Source organism: Oncorhynchus masou, unplaced genomic scaffold, assembly GCF_036934945.1.
Source record: "Oncorhynchus masou masou isolate Uvic2021 unplaced genomic scaffold, UVic_Omas_1.1 unplaced_scaffold_6093, whole genome shotgun sequence".
In the NCBI taxonomy this organism is placed as follows: domain Eukaryota; kingdom Metazoa; phylum Chordata; class Actinopteri; order Salmoniformes; family Salmonidae; genus Oncorhynchus; species Oncorhynchus masou.
In genome coordinates, this window is record NW_027012517.1 from 1 (window position 1) to 19,192 (window position 19,192).

Sequence of the window (19,192 nt, forward strand, 5' to 3'; positions counted from 1 at the left end):
GGTATATATATATATATATATACACCAACACACTACAGGTATATATATACACCAAGTACACCAACACACTACAGGTATATATATATACACCAAGTACACCAACACACTACAGGTATATATATATATATACACCAAGTACACCAACACACTACAGGTATATATATATATATATATATATACACCAAGTACACCAACACACTACAGGTATATATATATATACACCAAGTACACCAACACACTACAGGTATATATATATACACCAAGTACACCAACACACTACAGGTATATATATATATACACCAAGTACACCAACACACTACAGGTATACAGTACACCTATGCCAAATACATTTAAACTCAGTTTTTCACAATTCCTGACATTTATCCAAGTAAAAATGCCCTGTCTTAGGTCAGTAAGGATCACCACTTTATTTTAAGAATGTGAAATGTCAGAATAATAGTAGAGAGAATTTATTTCAGCTTTTATTTCTTTCATCACATTCCCAGTGGGTCAGAAGTTTACATACACTCAATTAGTATTTGGTAGCATTGCCTTTAAATTGTTTAACTTGGGTCAAACATTTCAGGTAGCCTTCCACAAACGTCCCACAGTAAGTTGGGTAAATTTTGGCCCTTTCCTCCTGACAGAGCTGGTGTAACTCAGTCAGGTTTGTAGGCCTCCTTGCACACCCACAAATTTTCTCAGGGATTGAGGTCAGGGCTTCGTAATGGCCACTCCAATTCCTTGACTGTTGCCCTTTTGCCACAACTTCGGAAGTATGCTTGGGGTCATTGTCCATTTGAAGACCCATTTGAGACCGAACTTTAACTGATGTCTTGAAGTGTTGCTTCAATAAATCCACCTAATTTCTCCAAAATGTACGATCTTTGTCCCCATGTGCAGTTGCAAACCGTAGTTAGGCTTTTTTATGGCGGTTTTGAAGCAGCGGTTTCTTCCTTGCTGAGCGGCCTTTCAGGTTGTGTCGATATAGGACTCGTTTTACTGTGGACATAAATACTTTTGTACCTGTTTCCTCCAGCATCTTCACAAGGTCCTTTGCTGTTGTTCTGAGATAGATTTGCACTTTTCACACCAAAGTATGTTCATATCTAGGACCATACGCGTCTCCTTCCTGAGCGGCTGCATGGTCCCATGGTGGTTATTGTTACGCGGAGCGAAACGGGGGAACCCAAGAACGGACTCAGAAGAGGAAGCAGGGATGAATGAACCAAAATGTTTATTGTACACAGAGAAATATGGAGTGCAGAACTGGGGTAGCTCATGAAGTCAACTTAGTGTATGTAAACTTCTGACCCACTGGAATTGTGATACAGTGAATTATAAGTGAAATAATCTGTCTGTCAACAATTGTTGGAGAAATGACTTGTGTCATGAACAAAGTAGATGTCCTAACCGACTTGCCAAAACTATAGTTTGTAAACAAGAAATGTGTGGAGTGGTTGAAAAACTAGTTTTAATGAATCCAACCTAAGTGGATGTAAAACTTCTGACTTCAACAGTATCTAGGGACATGGAGACATCGGGACACGGTCGAGGTCTATATAATATATATAATATATAATATACTAGTGACTCCAACCTCAGTGTATGTAAACTACTGACTTCAGCTGTATCTAGGGACATGGAGACATCGGGACACGGTCGAGGTCTATATAATATATAATATACTAGTGACTCCAACCTCAGTGTATGTAAACTTCTGACTTCAACTGTATCTAGGGACATGGAGACATCGAGACACGGTCGAGGTCTATATAATATATAATATACTAGTGACTCCAACCTCAGTGTATGTAAACTTCTGACATCAACTGTATCTAGGGACATGGAGACATCGGGACACGGTCGAGGTCTATATAATATATATAATATATAATATACTAGTGACTCCAACCTCAGTGTATGTAAACTTCTGACATCAACTGTATCTAGGGACATGGAGACACGGTCGAGGTCTATATAATATATATAATATATAATATACTAGTGACTCCAACCTCAGTGTATGTAAACTTCTGACATCAACTGTATCTAGGGACATGGAGACATCGGGACACGGTCGAGGTCTATATAATATATATAATATACTAGTGACTCCAACCTCAGTGTATGTAAACTTCTGACATCAACTGTATCTAGGGACATGGAGACATCGGGACACGGTCGAGGTCTATATAATATATATAATATATAATATACTAGTGACTCCAACCTCAGTGTATGTAAACTTCTGACTTCAACTGTATCTAGGGACATGGAGACATCGGGACACGGTCGAGGTCTATATAATATATAATATACTAGTGACTCCAACCTCAGTGTATGTAAACTACTGACATCAACAGTATCTAGGGACATGGAGACATCGGGACACGGTCGAGGTCTATATAATATATATAATATATAATATACTAGTGACTCCAACCTCAGTGTATGTAAACTACTGACATCAACAGTATCTAGGGACATGGAGACATCGGGACACGGTCGAGGTCTATATAATATATAATATACTAGTGACTCCAACCTCAGTGTATGTAAACTACTGACTTCAACTGTATCTAGGGACATGGAGACATCGGGACACGGTCGAGGTCTATATAATATATATAATATATAATATACTAGTGACTCCAACCTCAGTGTATGTAAACTACTGACATCAACAGTATCTAGGGACATGGAGACATCGGGACACGGTCGAGGTCTATATAATATATATAATATATAATATACTAGTGACTCCAACCTCAGTGTATGTAAACTACTGACTTCAACTGTATCTAGGGACATGGAGACATCGGGACACGGTCGAGGTCTATATAATATATATAATATATAATATACTAGTGACTCCAACCTCAGTGTATGTAAACTACTGACACCAACTGTATCTAGGGACATGGAGACATCGGGACACGGTCGAGGTCTATATAATATATATAATATATAATATACTAGTGACTCCAACCTCAGTGTATGTAAACTTCTGACTTCAACTGTATCTAGGGACATGGAGACATCGGGACACGGTCGAGGTCTATATAATATATATAATATATAATATACTAGTGACTCCAACCTCAGTGTATGTAAACTACTGACTTCAACTGTATCTAGGGACATGGAGACATCGGGACACGGTCGAGGTCTATATAATATACTAGTGACTCCAACCTCAGTGTATGTAAACTGCTGACACCAAGTACACCAACCGTGTTCCTGAGTCAACTGTATCTAGGGACATGGAGACATCGGGACACGGTCGAGGTCTATATAATATATATAATATATAATATACTAGTGACTCCAACCTCAGTGTATGTAAACTACTGACACCAACTGTATCTAGGGACATGGAGACATCGGGACACGGTCGAGGTCTATATAATATATAATATACGAGTGACTCCAACCTCAGTGTATGTAAACTACTGACACCAACTGTATCTAGGGACATGGAGACATCGGGACACGGTCGAGGTCTATATAATATACTAGTGACTCCAACCTCAGTGTATGTAAACTACTGACACCAAGTACACCAACCGTGTTCCTGAGTCAGCTGTATCTAGGGACATGGAGACATCGGGACACGGTCGAGGTCTATATAATATATATAATATATAATATACTAGTGACTCCAACCTCAGTGTATGTAAACTACTGACACCAACTGTATCTAGGGACATGGAGACATCGGGACACGGTCGAGGTCTATATAATATATAATATACTAGTGACTCCAACCTCAGTGTATGTAAACTGCTGACACCAACTGTATCTAGGGACATGGAGACATCGGGACACGGTCGAGGTCTATATAATATATATAATATAATATATAATATACTAGTGACTCCAACCTCAGTGTATGTAAACTGCTGACACCAAGTACACCAACCGTGTTCCTGAGTCAGCTGTATCTAGGGACATGGAGACATCGGGACACGGTCGAGGTCTATATAATATACTAGTGACTCCAACCTCAGTGTATGTAAACTACTGACACCAAGTACACCAACCGTGTTCCTGAGTCGACTGGCGAGATCTGTTAAACGGGGGTGACGAGATCTGAAAGGTGTTTTCTGTTTCCAGGGCAACGAGCAGCGTGTGTATGAGTTCATTGTGCGTCACTTCCTGGCGTGCGTATCCCTTGATGCTGTGGGGCAGGAAACGGTGGTCGAGGTGGAAATGGCTCACGAGAGGTTCTCCGCCAACGGCCTCATGATCATCAGGAGGAACTACCTGGACGTGTACCCCTACGACCGCTGGAGCACGAAGGTGGGGGGGTCATTTACCACGGATCCCTTTAGGAACCCCCGGGGGGGTCATTTACCACGAGGATCCCTTTAGGAACCCCCGGGGGGGTCATTTACCACGAGGATCCCTTTAGGAAACCCTGGGGGGGTCATTTACCACGGATCCCTTTAGGAACTCCCGGGGGGGTCATTTACCACGGATCCCTTTAGGAACCCCCGGGGGGTCATTTACCACGGATCCCTTTAGGAACCCCCGGGGTGGTCATTTACCACGGATCCCTTTAGGAACCCCCGGGAGGGGTCATTTACCACGGATCCCTTTAGGAACCCCCGGGGGGGTCATTTACCACGAGGATCCCTTTAGGAACCCCCGGGGGGGTCATTTACCACGGATCCCTTTAGGAACCCCCGGGGGGGTCATTTACCACGGATCCCTTTAGGAACCCCCGGGGGGGTCATTTACCACGAGGATCCCTTTAGGAACCCCTGGGGGGGTCATTTACCACGGATCCCTTTAGGAACCCCCGGGGGGGTCATTTACCACGGATCCCTTTAGGAACCCCCAGGGGGGTCATTTACCACGAGGATCCCTTTAGGAACCCCCGGGGGGGTCATTTACCACGAGGATCCCTTTAGGAACCCCTGGGGGGGTCATTTACCACAAGGGTTCCGTTATGAACCTCTGGGGGGGGGTCTTTATCATGTTGAATTTTTTATTTTATTTTTTACTTTTATTTAACCAAGTCAAGCAAGTCAGTTAAGAACAAATTCTTATTTTCAATGAAAAGGGTAGCCTAGTGGTCATGTTTATCATGTTGAATATATGAGGGTCCCGTTATGAACCCCTGGGGGGGGGTCTTTATCATGTTGAATATATGAGGGTCCCGTTATGAACCCATGGGGGGGGGTCTTTATCATGTTGAATATATGAGGGTCCCGTTATGAACCCCTGGAGGGGGTCTTTATCATGTTGAATATATGAGGGTCCCGTTATGAACCCCTGGGGGGGTCTTTATCATGTTGAATATATGAGGGTCCCGTTATGAACCCCTGGGGGGGTCTTTATCATGTTGAATATATGAGGGTCCAGTTATGAACCCCTGGAGGGGGTCTCTATCATGTTGAATATATGAGGGTCCCATTATGAACCCCTGGGGGGGTCTTTATCATGTTGAATATATGAGGGTCCCGTTATGAACCCCTGGGGGGGTCTTTATCATGTTGAATATATGAGGGTCCCATTATGAACCCCTGGGGGGGTCTTTATCATGTTGAATATATGAGGGTCCCGTTATGAACCCCTGGGGGGGGGTCTTTATCATGTTGAATATATGAGGGTCCCGTTATGAACCCCTGGGGGGGGGTCTTTATCATGTTGAATATATGAGGGTCCCGTTATGAACCCCTGGGGGGGGTCTTTATCATGTTGAATATATGAGGGTCCCGTTATGAACCCCTGGGGGGGTCTTTATCATGTTGAATATATGAGGGTCCCGTTATGAACCCCTGGGGGGGTCTTTATCATGTTGAATATATGAGGGTCCCGTTATGAACCCCTGGGGGGGGTCTTTATCATGTTGAATATATGAGGGTCCCGTTATGAACCCCTGGGGGGGGTCTTTATCATGTTGAATATGTGAGGGTCCGTTATGAACCCCTGGGGGGTCTTTATCATGTTGAATATATGAGGGTCCCGTTATGAACCCCTGGGGGGGTCTTTATCATGTTGAATATATGAGGGTCCCGTTATGAACCCCTGGGGGGGTCTTTATCATGTTGAATATATGAGGGTCCCGTTATGAACCCCTGGGGGGTCTTTATCATGTTGAATATATGAGGGTCCCGTTATGAACCCCTGGGGGGTCTTTATCATGTTGAATATATGAGGGTCCCGTTATGAACCCCTGGGGGGTCTTTATCATGTTGAATATATGAGGGTCCCGTTATGAACCCCTGGGGGGGGGTCTTTATCATGTTGAATATATGAGGGTCCCGTTATGAACCCCTGGGGGGGGGTCTTTATCATGTTGAATATATGAGGGTCCCGTTATGAACCCCTGGGGGGTCTTTATCATGTTGAATATGTGAGGGTCCCGTTATGAACCCCTGGGGGGGTCTTTATCATGTTGAATATATGAGGGTCCCGTTATGAACCCCTGGGGGGTCTTTATCATGTTGAATATATGAGGGTCCCGTTATGAACCCCTGGGGGGGGGGGGTCTTTATCATGTTGAATATATGAGGGTCCCGTTATGAACCCCTGGGGGGGGGGGTCTTTATCATGTTGAATATATGAGGGTCCCGTTGTGAGACACTGGGGGACTCCACATAATGTTTGTTTGTTAATCTGACTGTGTGTGTGTGTGTGTTATGGACCCCTGGGGGGGTCTTTATCATGTTGAATATATGAGGGTCCCGTTATGAACCCCTGGGGGGGGGTCTTTATCATGTTGAATATATGAGGGTCCCGTTATGAACCCCTGGGGGGGGGTCTTTATCATGTTGAATATATGAGTGTCCCATTATGAACCCCTGGGGGGGGGTCTTTATCATGTTGAATATATGAGGGTCCCGTTATGAACCCCTGGGGGGGTCTTTATCATGTTGAATATATGAGGGTCCCGTTATGAACCCCTGGGGGGGTCTTTATCATGTTGAATATATGAGGGTCCCGTTATGAACCCCTGGGGGGGGGTCTTTATCATGTTGAATATATGAGGGTCCCGTTATGAACCCCTGGGGGTCTTTATCATGTTGAATATATGAGGGTCCCGTTATGAACCCCTGGGGGGGTCTTTATCATGTTGAATATATGAGGGTCCCGTTATGAACCCCTGGGGGGGTCTTTATCATGTTGAATATATGAGGGTCCCGTTATGAACCCCTGGGGGGGTCTTTATCATGTTGAATATATGAGGGTCCCGTTATGAACCCCTGGGGGGGTCTTTATCATGTTGAATATATGAGGGTCTCGTTATGAACCCCTGGGGGGGGGTCTTTATCATGTTGAATATATGAGGGTCCGTTATGAACCCCTGGGGGGGGGGGGGTCTTTATCATGTTGAATATATGAGGGTCCCATTATGAACCCCTGGGGGGGTCTTTATCATGTTGAATATATGAGGGTCCCGTTATGAACCCCTGGGGGGGGGGTCTTTATCATGTTGAATATATGAGGGTCCCGTTATGAACCCCTGGGGGGGGGTCTTTATCATGTTGAATATGTGAGGGTCCCGTTATGAACCCCTGGGGGGGTCTTTATCATGTTGAATATGTGAGGGTCCGTTATGAACCCCTGGGGGGGGGGTCTTTATCATATTGAATATGTGAGGGTCCCGTTATGAACCCCTGGGGGGGGGGTCTTTATCATGTTGAATATATGAGGGTCCCGTTGTGAGACACTGGGGGACTCCACATAATGTTTGTTTGTTAATCTGACTGTGTGTGTGTGTGTGTGTGTGTGTGTGTGTGTGTGGGGGTGTGTGTTGCAGGTGATCCCAGTGTATGAGCAGGGTAGCCAGTTCCAGCCGTCAGCGATAGAGATGCTGGATGGCCAGACCTCTCCTCCTCAACTCCTCACGGAGGCAGACCTCATATCACTGATGGAGAAACACGGCATCGGTACACACACACACACACACACACACACACACACACACACACACACACACACACACACACACACAGCTGAATATCAGGTTAACTGTTAGTGGTTAACTGCAGTGTTTTAGTGGTTAACTGCAGTGTGTTAGTGGTTAACTGCAGTGTGTTTGTTAGTGGTTAACTGCAGTGTGTTAGTGGTTAACTGCAGTGTGTTAGTGGTTAACTGCAGTGTGTTTTGTTAGTGGTTAACTGCAGTGTGTTTGTTAGTGGTTAACTGCAGTGTGTTTGTTAGTGGTTAACTGCAGTGTGTTTTGTTAGTGGTTAACTGCAGTGTGTTTGTTAGTGGTTAACTGCAGTGTGTTAGTGGTTAACTGCAGTGTGTTTGTTAGTGGTTAACTGCAGTGTGTTTTGTTAGTGGTTAACTGCAGTGTGTTTGTTAGTGGTTAACTGCAGTGTGTTTTGTTAGTGGTTAACTGCAGTGTGTTTTGTTAGTGGTTAACTGCAGTGTGTTTTGTTAGTGGTTAACTGCAGTGTGTTTTGTTAGTGGTTAACTGCAGTGTGTTTGTTAGTGGTTAACTGCAGTGTGTTTGTTAGTGGTTAACTGCAGTGTGTTAGTGGTTAACTGCAGTGTGTTAGTGGTTAACTGCAGTGTGTTTGTTAGTGGTTAACTGCAGTGTGTTTGTTAGTGGTTAACTGCAGTGTGTTTTTTAGTGGTTAACTGCAGTGTGTTTGTTAGTGGTTAACTGCAGTGTGTTTGTTAGTTGTTAACTGCAGTATGTTTGTTAGTGGTTAACTGCAGTGTGTTTTGTTAGTGGTTAACTGCAGTGTGTTTGTTAGTGGTTAACTGCAGTGTGTTTTGTTAGTGGTTAACTACAGTGTGTTTTGTTAGTGGTTAACTGCAGTGTGTTTGTTAGTGGTTAACTGCAGTGTGTTTGTTAGTGGTTAACTGCAGTGTGTTAGTGGTTAACTGCAGTGTCTTTTGTTAGTGGTTAACTGCAGTGTGTTTGTTAGTGGTTAACTGCAGTGTGTTTGTTAGTGGTTAACTGCAGTGTGTTAGTGGTTAACTGCAGTGTGTTAGTGGTTAACTGCAGTGTGTTTGTTAGTGGTTAACTGCAGTGTGTTAGTGGTTAACTGCAGTGTGTTAGTGGTTAACTGCAGTGTCTTTTGTTAGTGGTTAACTGCAGTGTGTTTGTTAGTGGTTAACTGCAGTGTGTTTGTTAGTGGTTAACTGCAGTGTGTTTGTTAGTGGTTAACTGCAGTGTGTTTTGTTAGTGGTTAACTGCAGTGTGTTTGTTAGTGGTTAACTGCAGTGTGTTTGTTAGTGGTTAACTGCAGTGTGTTTGTTAGTGGTTAACTGCAGTGTGTTTGTTAGTGGTTAACTGCAGTGTGTTAGTGGTTAACTGCAGTGTGTTAGTGGTTAACTGCAGTGTGTTAGTGGTTAACTGCAGTGTGTTAGTGGTTAACTGCAGTGTGTTAGTGGTTAACTGCAGAATGTTTGTTAGTGGTTAACTGCAGTGTGTTTGTTAGTGGTTAACTGCAGTGTGTTTGTTAGTGGTTAACTGCAGTGTCTTTTGTTAGTGGTTAACTGCAGAATGTTTGTTAGTGGTTAACTGCAGTGTGTTTTGTTAGTGGTTAACTGCAGTGTGTTTTGTTAGTGGTTAACTGCAGTGTGTTTTGTTAGTGGTTAACTGCAGTGTGTTAGTGGTTAACTGCAGTGTGTTTTGTTAGTGGTTAACTGCAGTGTGTTTTGTTAGTGGTTAACTGCAGTGTGTTTTGTTAGTGGTTAACTGCAGTGTGTTAGTGGTTAACTGCAGTGTGTTTTGTTAGTGGTTAACTGCAGTGTGTTTTGTTAGTGATTAACTGCAGTGTGTTTGTTAGTGGTTAACTGCAGTGTGTTTGTTAGTGGTTAACTGCAGTGTGTTTGTTAGTGGTTAACTGCAGTGTGTTAGTGGTTAACTGCAGTGTGTTTGTTAGTGGTTAACTGCAGTGTGTTAGTGGTTAACTGCAGTGTTTTTTTAGTGGTTAACTGCAGTGTGTTTTGTTAGTGGTTAACTGCAGTGTGTTTTGTTAGTGGTTAACTGCAGTGTGTTTTTTAGTGGTTAACTGCAGTGTGTTTGTTAGTGGTTAACTGCAGTGTGTTAGTGGTTAACTGCAGTGTGTTTTGTTAGTGGTTAACTGCAATGTGTTTTAACAGGTACGGATGCCACCCATGCAGATCACATTGAGACGATAAAGAGCCGTATGTACGTGGGACTGACAGCTGATCAGAGGTTTCTACCAGGAGAACTTGGGATGGGACTGGTGGAGGGTAGGTACTGGGGGTAAGGGGGGTAGGGGGGGCTGGTGGAGGGTACGTACGGGGGAAGGGGGGTGGCGGTGGAGAGTAGGTACGGGGGGGAGGGACTGGTGGAGGGTAGGTACGGGGGACTGGTGGAGGGTAGGTACGGGGGACTGGTGGAGGGTAGGTACGGGGGACTGGTGGAGGGTAGGTACGGAGGGGAAGGGACTGGTGGAGGGTAGGTACGGGGGACTGGTGGAGGGTAGGTATGGGGGACTGGTGGAGGGTAGGTACGGGGGACTGGTGGAGGGTAGGTACGGAGGGGAAGGGACTGGTGGAGGGTAGGTACGGGGGACTGGTGGAGGGTAGGTATGGGGGACTGGTGGAGGGTAGGTACGGGGGGGAAGGGACTGGTGGAGGGTAGGTACGGGGGACTGGTGGAGGGTAGGTACGGGGGGGAAGGGACTGGTGGAGGGTAGGTACGGGGGGAAGGGACTGGTGGAGGGTAGGTACGGGGGACTGGTGGAGGGTAGGTACGGGGGAAGGGACTGGTGGAGGGTAGGTACGGGGGACTGGTGGAGGGTAGGTATGGGGGACTGGTGGAGGGTAGGTACGGAGGGGAAGGGACTGGTGGAGGGTAGGTACGGGGGACTGGTGGAGGGTAGGTACGGAGGGGAAGGGACTGGTGGAGGGTAGGTACGGGGGACTGGTGGAGGGTAGGTACGGGGGACTGGTGGAGGGTAGGTACGGGGGACTGGTGGAGGGTAGGTACGGAGGGGAAGGGACTGGTGGAGGGTAGGTACGGAGGGGAAGGGACTGGTGGAGGGTAGGTACGGAGGGGAAGGGACTGGTGGAGGGTAGGTACGGGGGACTGGTGGAGGGTAGGTACGGGGGACTGGTGGAGGGTAGGTACGGGGGACTGGTGGAGGGTAGGTACGGAGGGGAAGGGACTGGTGGAGGGTAGGTACGGAGGGGAAGGGACTGGTGGAGGGTAGGTACGGGGGACTGGTGGAGGGTAGGTACGGGGGACTGGTGGAGGGTAGGTACGGAGGGGAAGGGACTGGTGGAGGGTAGGTACGGGGGGAAGGGACTGGTGGAGGGTAGGTATGGGGGGAAGGGACTGGTGGAGGGTAGGTACGGGGGAAGGGTCTGGTGGAGGGTAGGTACGGGGGAAGGGACTGGTGGAGGGTGGGTATGGGGGGGGAAGGGACTGGTGGAGGGTAGGTACGGGGGGAAGGGACTGGTGGAGGGTAGGTACGGGGGGAAGGGACTGGTGGAGGGTAGGTACGGGGGACTGGTGGAGGGTAGGTACGGAGGGGAAGGGACTGGTGGAGGGTAGGTACGGGGGAAGGGACTGGTGGAGGGTAGGTATGGGGGGAAGGGACTGGTGGAGGGTAGGTACGGGGAAGGGTCTGGTGGAGGGTAGGTACGGGGGAAGGGACTGGTGGAGGGTGGGTACGGGGGGGGAAGGGACTGGTGGAGGGTAGGTACGGGGGGGAAGGGACTGGTGGAGGGAAGGTACGGGGGAAGGGACTGGTGGAGGGTAGGACGGGGGGAAGGGACTGGTGGAGGGTAGGTACGGGGGGAAGGGACTGGTGGAGGGTAGGTACGGGGGAAGGGACTGGTGGAGGGTGGGTACGGGGGGGAAGGGACTGGTGGAGGGTAGGTACGGGGGGAAGGGACTGGTGGAGGGTAGGTACTGGGGAAAGGGACTGGTGGAGGGTAGGTACGGGGGGAAGGGACTGGTGGAGGGTAGGTACGGGGGAAGGGACTGGTGGAGGGTAGGTACGGGGGAAGGGACTGGTGGAGGGTAGGTACGGGGGACTGGTGGAGGGTAGGTACGGGGGACTGGTGGAGGGTAGGTACGGAGGGGAAGGGACTGGAGTAGGGTAGGTACGGGGGAAGGGACTGGTGGAGGGTAGGTATGGGGGGAAGGGACTGGTGGAGGGTAGGTACGGGGGAAGGGTCTGGTGGAGGGTAGGTACGGGGGGAAGGGACTGGTGGAGGGTGGGTACGGGGGGGAAGGGACTGGTGGAGGGTAGGTACGGGGGGAAGGGACTGGTGGAGGGTAGGTACGGGGGAAGGGACTGGTGGAGGGTAGGTACGGGGGAAGGGACTGGTGGAGGGTAGGTACGGGGGAAGGGACTGGTGGAGGGTAGGTACGGGGGAAGGGACTGGTGGAGGGTGGGTACGGGGGGGAAGGGACTGGTGGAGGGTAGGTACGGGGGGAAGGGACTGGTGGAGGGTAGGTACTGGGGAAAGGGACTGGTGGAGGGTAGGTACTGGGGGAAGGGACTGGTGGAGGGTAGGTACGGGGGAAAGGGACTGGTGGAGGGTAGGTACTGGGGGACTGGTGGAGGGTAGGTATGGGGGGAAGGGACTGTAGTGGTTCTGGATCAGAGAGTCTGCTAAATGACTCCCTACTGTAGTGGTTCTGGATCAGAGAGTCTGCTAAATGACTCCCTACTGTAGTGGCTCTGGATCAGAGAGTCTGCTAAATGACTCCCTAATGTAGTGACTCTGGATCAGAGAGTCTGCTAAATGACTCCCTAATGTAGTGGCTCTGGATCAGAGAGTTTGCTAAATGACTCACTACTGTAGTGGCTTTAGATCAGAGAGTCTGCTAAATGACTCCCTAATGTAGTGACTCTGGATCAGAGAGTCTGCTAAATGACTCCCTAATGTAGTGACTCTGGATCAGAGAGTCTGCTAAATGACTCCGATGTGAATGTGTGTCTGTAGGTTATAACTCCATGGGGTATGAGATGTCTAAGCCACACCTGCGGGCGGAGCTGGAGGCGGACCTGAAGCTGGTATCGGAGGGGAGGAAGGACAAACAGAGCGTGTTGAGACATCACATTCACAAATACAAGACGGTCTTCGTAGAGTCTGTTAAGAAAGCCAAGAGGTGAATTACACACACACACACACACACACACACACACACACACACACACACAGTGAATACACACAGACACACAGCAGTTGTAATGTGTCGTTTCTTGTCGTCTCTCAGGTTGGACGAGGCTCTGTCTATCTATCTGGGGGCGCGCCCAGGAGTTCAGCGAATCAGAGCAGCAGGATATGGAAATGCCCCTCCCAGTCAGGAAATGTCCTCAGTGTGGGCGGGACATGGTGCTGCGGAGGAGGAAGGAGGGGAACGGGGTGAGACGGGGGAGACAGATTAGACGAGGACACTGGGGGAAGGGATGAGACGGGGGACGGGGGAGACTGGGGGGAGGGATGAGACGGGGGAGACAGATTAGACGAGGACACTGGGGGAGGGATGAGACGGGGGACGGGGGAGACTGGGGGAGGGTGGAGACTGGGGGGAGGGATGAGACGGGGGAGACTGGGGGAGGGATGAGACGGGAGACTGGGGGAGGGATGAGACGGGGGGACGGGGGGAGACTGGGGGAGGGTGGAGACTGGGGGAGGAATGGGACGGGGAGACTGGGGGAGGGATGAGACGGGGGAGATTGGGGGAGGGTGGAGACTGGGGGAGACTGGGGAGGGATGAGACGGGGGAGATTGGGGGAGGGTGGAGATGGGAGACTGGGGGAGGGATGAGACGGGGAGACTGGGGGAGGGTGGAGACTGGGGGAGACTGGGGGAGGGATGAGACGGGGGAGATTGGGGGAGACTGGGGGGAGGGATGAGACGGGGAGACTGGGGGAGGGTGGAGACTGGGGGAGACTGGGGGAGGGATGAGACGGGGGAGATTGGGGGAGGGTGGAGATGGGAGACTGAGGGGAGGGATGAGACGGGGAGACTGGGGAAGACTGGGGAGGGTGGAGACTGGGGGAGGGATGAGATGGGAGACTGGGGGAGACTGGGGGAGACTGGGGGAGGGGGAGACTGGGGGAGGGATGAGACGGGAGACTGGGGGAGACTGGGGGAGGGTGGAGACTGGGGGAGACTGGGGGAGGGTGGAGACTGGGGGAGGGATGAGACGGGAGACTGGGGGAGACTGGGGGAGGGATGAGACGGGAGAGACTGGGGGAGACTGGGGGAGGGTGGAGACTGGGGGAGGGATGAGACGGGAGACTGGGGGAGGGATGAGACGGGAGAGACTGGGGAGACTGGGGGAGGGTGGAGACTGGGGGAGACTGGGGGAGGGTGGAGACTGGGGGAGGGATGAGATGGGGGAGACTGGGGGAGGGTGGAGACTGGGGGAGACTGGGGGAGGGTGGAGACTGGGGGAGGGATGAGACGGGAGACTGGGGGAGACTGGGGGAGGGTGGAGACTGGGGGAGGGATGAGACGGGAGACTGGGGGAGGGATGAGACGGGGGAGACTGGGGGAGGGATGAGACGGGGGGAGACTGGGGGAGACAGGGGGAGGGTGGAGACTGGGGGAGACTGGGGGAGGGTGGAGACTGGGGGAGGGATGAGACGGGAGACTGGGGGAGACCGGGGGAGGGTGGAGACTGGGGGAGACTGGGGGAGGGTGGAGACTGGGGGAGGGATGAGACGGGGGAGACTGGGGGAGGGTGGAGACTGGGGGAGGGTGGAGACTGGGGGAGGGATGAGACGGGAGACTGGGGGAGGGATAAGACGGGGAGACTGGGGGAGGGTGGAGACTGGGGAGACTGGGGGACGGATGAGACGGGGGAGACTGGGGGAGGGTGGAGACTGGGGGAGGGATGAGATGGGAGACAGATTAGACGAGGACACTGGGGGAAGGGATGAGACGGGGGAGACTGGGGGGAGGGATGAGACGGAGGGACGGGGAGATTGGGGGAGGGTGGAGACTGGGGGGATGGGTGGAGACAGGGGGAGGGATGAGACGGGAGACTTGGGGGAGGGATGAGACTGGGGGAGACTGGGGGAGGGTGGAGACTGGGGGAGACTGGGGGAGGGTGGAGACTGGGGAAGGGATGAGACGGGGGAGACTGGGGGAGGGTGGAGACTGGGGGAAGGGATGAGACGGAGGGACGGGGGGAGGGATGAGATGGGAGACTGGGGGAGACTGGGGGAGGGATGTGATGGGAGACTGGGGGAGGGATGAGATGGGAGAGACTGGGGGAGGGTGGAGACTGGGGGAGACTGGGGGAGGGTGGAGACTGGGGAAGGGATGAGACGGGGGAGACTGGGGAGGGTGGAGACTGGGGGAAGGGATGAGACGGAGGGACGGGGGGAGGGATGAGATGGGAGACTGGGGGAGACTGGGGGAGGGATGAGATGGGAGACTGGGGGAGGGATGAGATGGGAGACTGGGGGAGGGATGAGATGGGGGAGACTGGGGGAGACTGGGGGAGGGATGAGATGTGGGAGACTGGGGGAGGGTGGAGACTGGGGGAGACTGGGGGAGGGTGGAGACTGGGGAAGGGATGAGACGGGGGAGACTGGGGGAGGGTGGAGACTGGGGGAAGGGATGAGACGGAGGGACAGGGGGAGGGATGAGATGGGAGACTGGGGGAGACTGGGGGAGGGATGAGATGGGAGACTGGGGGAGGGATGAGATGGGAGACTGGGGGAGGGATGAGATGGGGGAGACTGGGGGAGGGATGAGATGGGAGACTGGGGGAGGGATGAGATGGGAGACTGGGGGGAGGGATGAGATGGGAGACTGGGGGAGACTGGGGGAGGGATAAGACGGGGGAGACTGGGGGAGGGTGGAGACTGGGGGGAGGGATGAGATGGGAGACAGATTAGACGAGGACACTGGGGGAAGGGATGAGACGGGGGAGACTGGGTGGAGGGATGAGACGGAGGGACGGGGGAGATTGGGGGAGGGTGGAGACTGGGGGGATGGGTGGAGACTGGGGGAGGGATGAGACTGGGGGAGGGATGAGACTGGGGGAGGGATGAGACTGGGGGAGGGATGAGACTGGGGGAGGGATGAGACTGGGGAGGGATGAGACTGGGGAGACAAACTTTATGAAGGAAGGTTTGTTCTGTTGTTGTGAAGGAAGGTTAGTTCTGTTGTTGTGAAGGAAGGTTAGTTCTGTTGTGAAGGAAGGTTTGTTCTGTTGTTGTGAAGGAAGGTTAGTTCTGTTGTGAAGGAAGGTTTGTTCTGTTGTTGTGAAGGAAGGTTTGTTCTGTTGTTGTGAAGGAAGGAAGGAAGGTTAGTTCTGTTGTTGTGAAGGAAGGTTCGTTCTGTTGTTGTGAAGGAAGGTTGGTTCTGTTGTTGTGAAGGAAGGTTTGTTCTGTTGTTGTGAAGGAAGGTTGGTTCTGTTGTTGTGAAGGAAGGTTAGTTCTGTTGTTGTGAAGGAAGGTTTGTTCTGTTGTTGTGAAAGAAGGTTAGTTCTGTTGTTGTGAAGGAAGGTTCGTTCTGTTGTTGTGAAGGAAGGTTTGTTCTGTTGTTGTGAAAGAAGGTTGGTTCTGTTGTTGTGAAGGAAGGTTAGTTCTGTTGTTGTGAAAGAAGGTTTGTTCTGTTGTTGTGAAGGAAGGTTTGTTCTGTTGTTGTGAAGGAAGGTTTGTTCTGTTGTTGTGAAGGAAGGTTTGTTCTGTTGTTGTGAAGGAAGGTTAGTTCTGTTGTTGTGAAGGAAGGTTTGTTCTGTTGTTGTGAAGGAAGGTTAGTTCTGTTGTTGTGAAGGAAGGTTAGTTCTGTTGTTGTGAAGGAAGGAAGGAAGGTTTGTTTTGTTGTTGTGAAGGAAGGTTGGTTCTGTTGTTGTGAAGGAAGGTTAGTTCTGTTGTTCTGCCTCAACAACTTTTCCTCTGAACTTTTCCAAACTGACATTTTGACCACTTTCACAATATTTTACCCAAAGTCTTGGAGGGTATACAATCGTAGTCTGCTTCTCTGCTATTCAATATCTTCCAATCCTCTCTCTCTAACAGGAAGTACCTGTCCTGCGTTGGTTACCCAGAATGCAAGTGTTCCGTGTGGTTTCCGGACACGGTGTTAGAGGTCAACAGAGACGAGTCTGTCTGTCCCACCTGTCAGCCCCGCCCCGTTCACATGTAGGTATCTGTCTGTCTGTCTGTCTGTCTGTCTGTCTGTCTGTCTGTCTGTCTGTCTGTCTGTTATACCTGTCTGTCTGTTATACCTGTCTGTCTGTCTGCCTGCTTGTCTGCCCGCCCTGATGGTAGTGGAGACAGTGATATAAACCAGCCACATCAAAGAGTCCTGATGGAGACATCAGTACAGATATCTTGGTACTGTTCTTGATAGCAAACTGAGTTTTGAAGCCAATCTGAGGAATCTCTCCAGTTTCAGGGTGGACGAGGCCCTGATGACCGTCTGTTACAGATGGTTCATTTAACCCATTCTGATATTCAGGGTCGTCTGTTACAGATGGTTCATTTAATCCATTCTAACATTCAGGGCCGTCTGTTACAGATGGTTCATTTAATCCATTCTGATATTCAGGGTCGTCTGTTACAGATGGTTCATTTAATCCATTCTAACGTTCAGGGCCGTCTGTTACAGATGGTTCATTTAATCCATTCTGATATTCAGGGTCGTCTGTTACAGATGGTTCATTTAACCCATTCTAACATTCAGGACCGTCTGTTACAGATGGTTCATTTAACCCATTCTAAACGTTCAGGACCGTCTGTTACAGATGGTTCATTTAACCCATTCTAACGTTCAGGGCCGTCTGTTACAGATGGTTCATTTAATCCATTCTAACATTCAGGACCGTCTGTTACAGATGGTTCATTTAACCCATTCTAAACGTTCAGGACCGTCTGTTACAGATGGTTCATTTAACCCATTCTAAACGTTCAGGGCCGTCTGTTACAGATGGTTGATTTAACCCATTCTAACATTCAGGGTCGTCTGTTACAGATGGTTCATTTAATCCATTCTGATATTCAGGGTCGTCTGTTACAGATGGTTCATTTAACCCATTCTGATATTCAGGGCCGTCTGTTACAGATGGTTCATTTAACCCATTCTGATATTCAGGGCCGTCTGTTACAGATGGTTCATTTAATCCATTCTAACATTCAGGGCCGTCTGTTACAGATGGTTAATTCAGGGCCGCCTGTTACAGATGGTTCATTTAATCCATTCTAACGCTCAGGGCCGTCTGTTACAGATGGTTCATTCATCTGTTACAGATGGTTCATTTGTTCCATTCTAACGCTCAGGGCCGTCTGTTACAGATGGTTCATTTAACCCATTCTAACATTCAGGGCTGTCTGTTACAGATGGTTCATTTAATCCATTCTAACGTTCAGGGCCGTCTGTTACAGATGGTTCATTTAATCCATTCTAACGTTCAGGGTCGTCTGTTACAGATGGTTCATTTAATCCATTCTAACATTCAGGTCGTCTGTTACAGATGGTTCATTTAACCCATTCTAAACATTGCCTGTTGCAGATGGTTCATTTAACCCATTCTAACATTCAGGGCCGTCTGTTACAGATGGTTCATTCAGGGCCGTCTGTTACAGATGGTTGATTTAATCCATTCTAACATTCAGGGCCGTCTGTTACAGATGGTTCATTTAACCCATTCTAACATTCAGGGCCGTCTGTTACAGATGGTTCATTTAATCCATTCTAACATTCAGGGCTGTCTGTTACAGATGGTTCATTTAATCCATTCTAACATCTCAGGGCTGTCTGTTACAGATGGTTCATTTAACCCATTCTAACATTCAGGGCCGTCTGTTACAGATGGTTCATTTAATCCATTCTAACATTCAGGGCCGTCTGTTACAGATGGTTAATTTAATCCATTCTAACATTCAGGGCCGTCTGTTACAGATGGTTCATTCAGGGCCGCCTGTTACAGATGGTTCATTTAATCCATTCTAACATTCAGGGCCGTCTGTTACAGATGGTTCATTTAACCCATTCTAACATTCAGGTCACTCTGTTACAGATGGTTCATTTAACCCATTCTAACATTCCAGGGCCGTCTGTTACAGATGGTTCATTCAGGGCCGTCTGTTACAGATGGTTGATTTAATCCATTCTAACATTCAGGGCCGTCTGTTACAGATGGTTCATTCAGGGCCGTCTGTTACAGATGGTTGATTTAATCCATTCTAACATTCAGGGCCGTCTGTTACAGATGGTTCATTTAACCCATTCTAACATTCAGGGCCGTCTGTTACAGATGGTT

General features: G+C 49.7%; 1 protein-coding gene across 1 annotated transcript; it reads left to right on the top strand.

The window, feature by feature from the left end:
* The first annotated feature begins 303 nt into the window (after nucleotides 1-303).
* Nucleotides 304-17,542, top strand: LOC135536390 (DNA topoisomerase 3-alpha-like). Its single transcript, XM_064962735.1, has 7 exons — nucleotides 304-322; nucleotides 4,120-4,305; nucleotides 7,775-7,904; nucleotides 10,081-10,194; nucleotides 12,907-13,072; nucleotides 13,181-13,327; nucleotides 16,949-17,542. Exons 2-7 carry the CDS (start codon nucleotides 4,216-4,218, stop codon nucleotides 17,193-17,195), a joined length of 894 nt encoding a protein of 297 aa, XP_064818807.1. The 5' UTR covers nucleotides 304-322; nucleotides 4,120-4,215; the 3' UTR covers nucleotides 17,196-17,542.
* Nucleotides 17,543-19,192: the final 1,650 nt, after the last annotated feature.

Coding starts and splice junctions, on each gene's coding strand:
- LOC135536390 (XM_064962735.1), top strand. CDS start 4,216: ATGGCTCACGAGAGGTTCTCCGCCAACGGCCTCATGATCATCAGGAGG. Junction 13,073..13,180: donor TCTGTTAAGAAAGCCAAGAG/GTGAATTACACA, acceptor GTCGTCTCTCAG/GTTGGACGAGGCTCTGTCTA. Junction 13,328..16,948: donor GAGGAGGAAGGAGGGGAACG/GGGTGAGACGGG, acceptor CTCTCTCTAACA/GGAAGTACCTGTCCTGCGTT.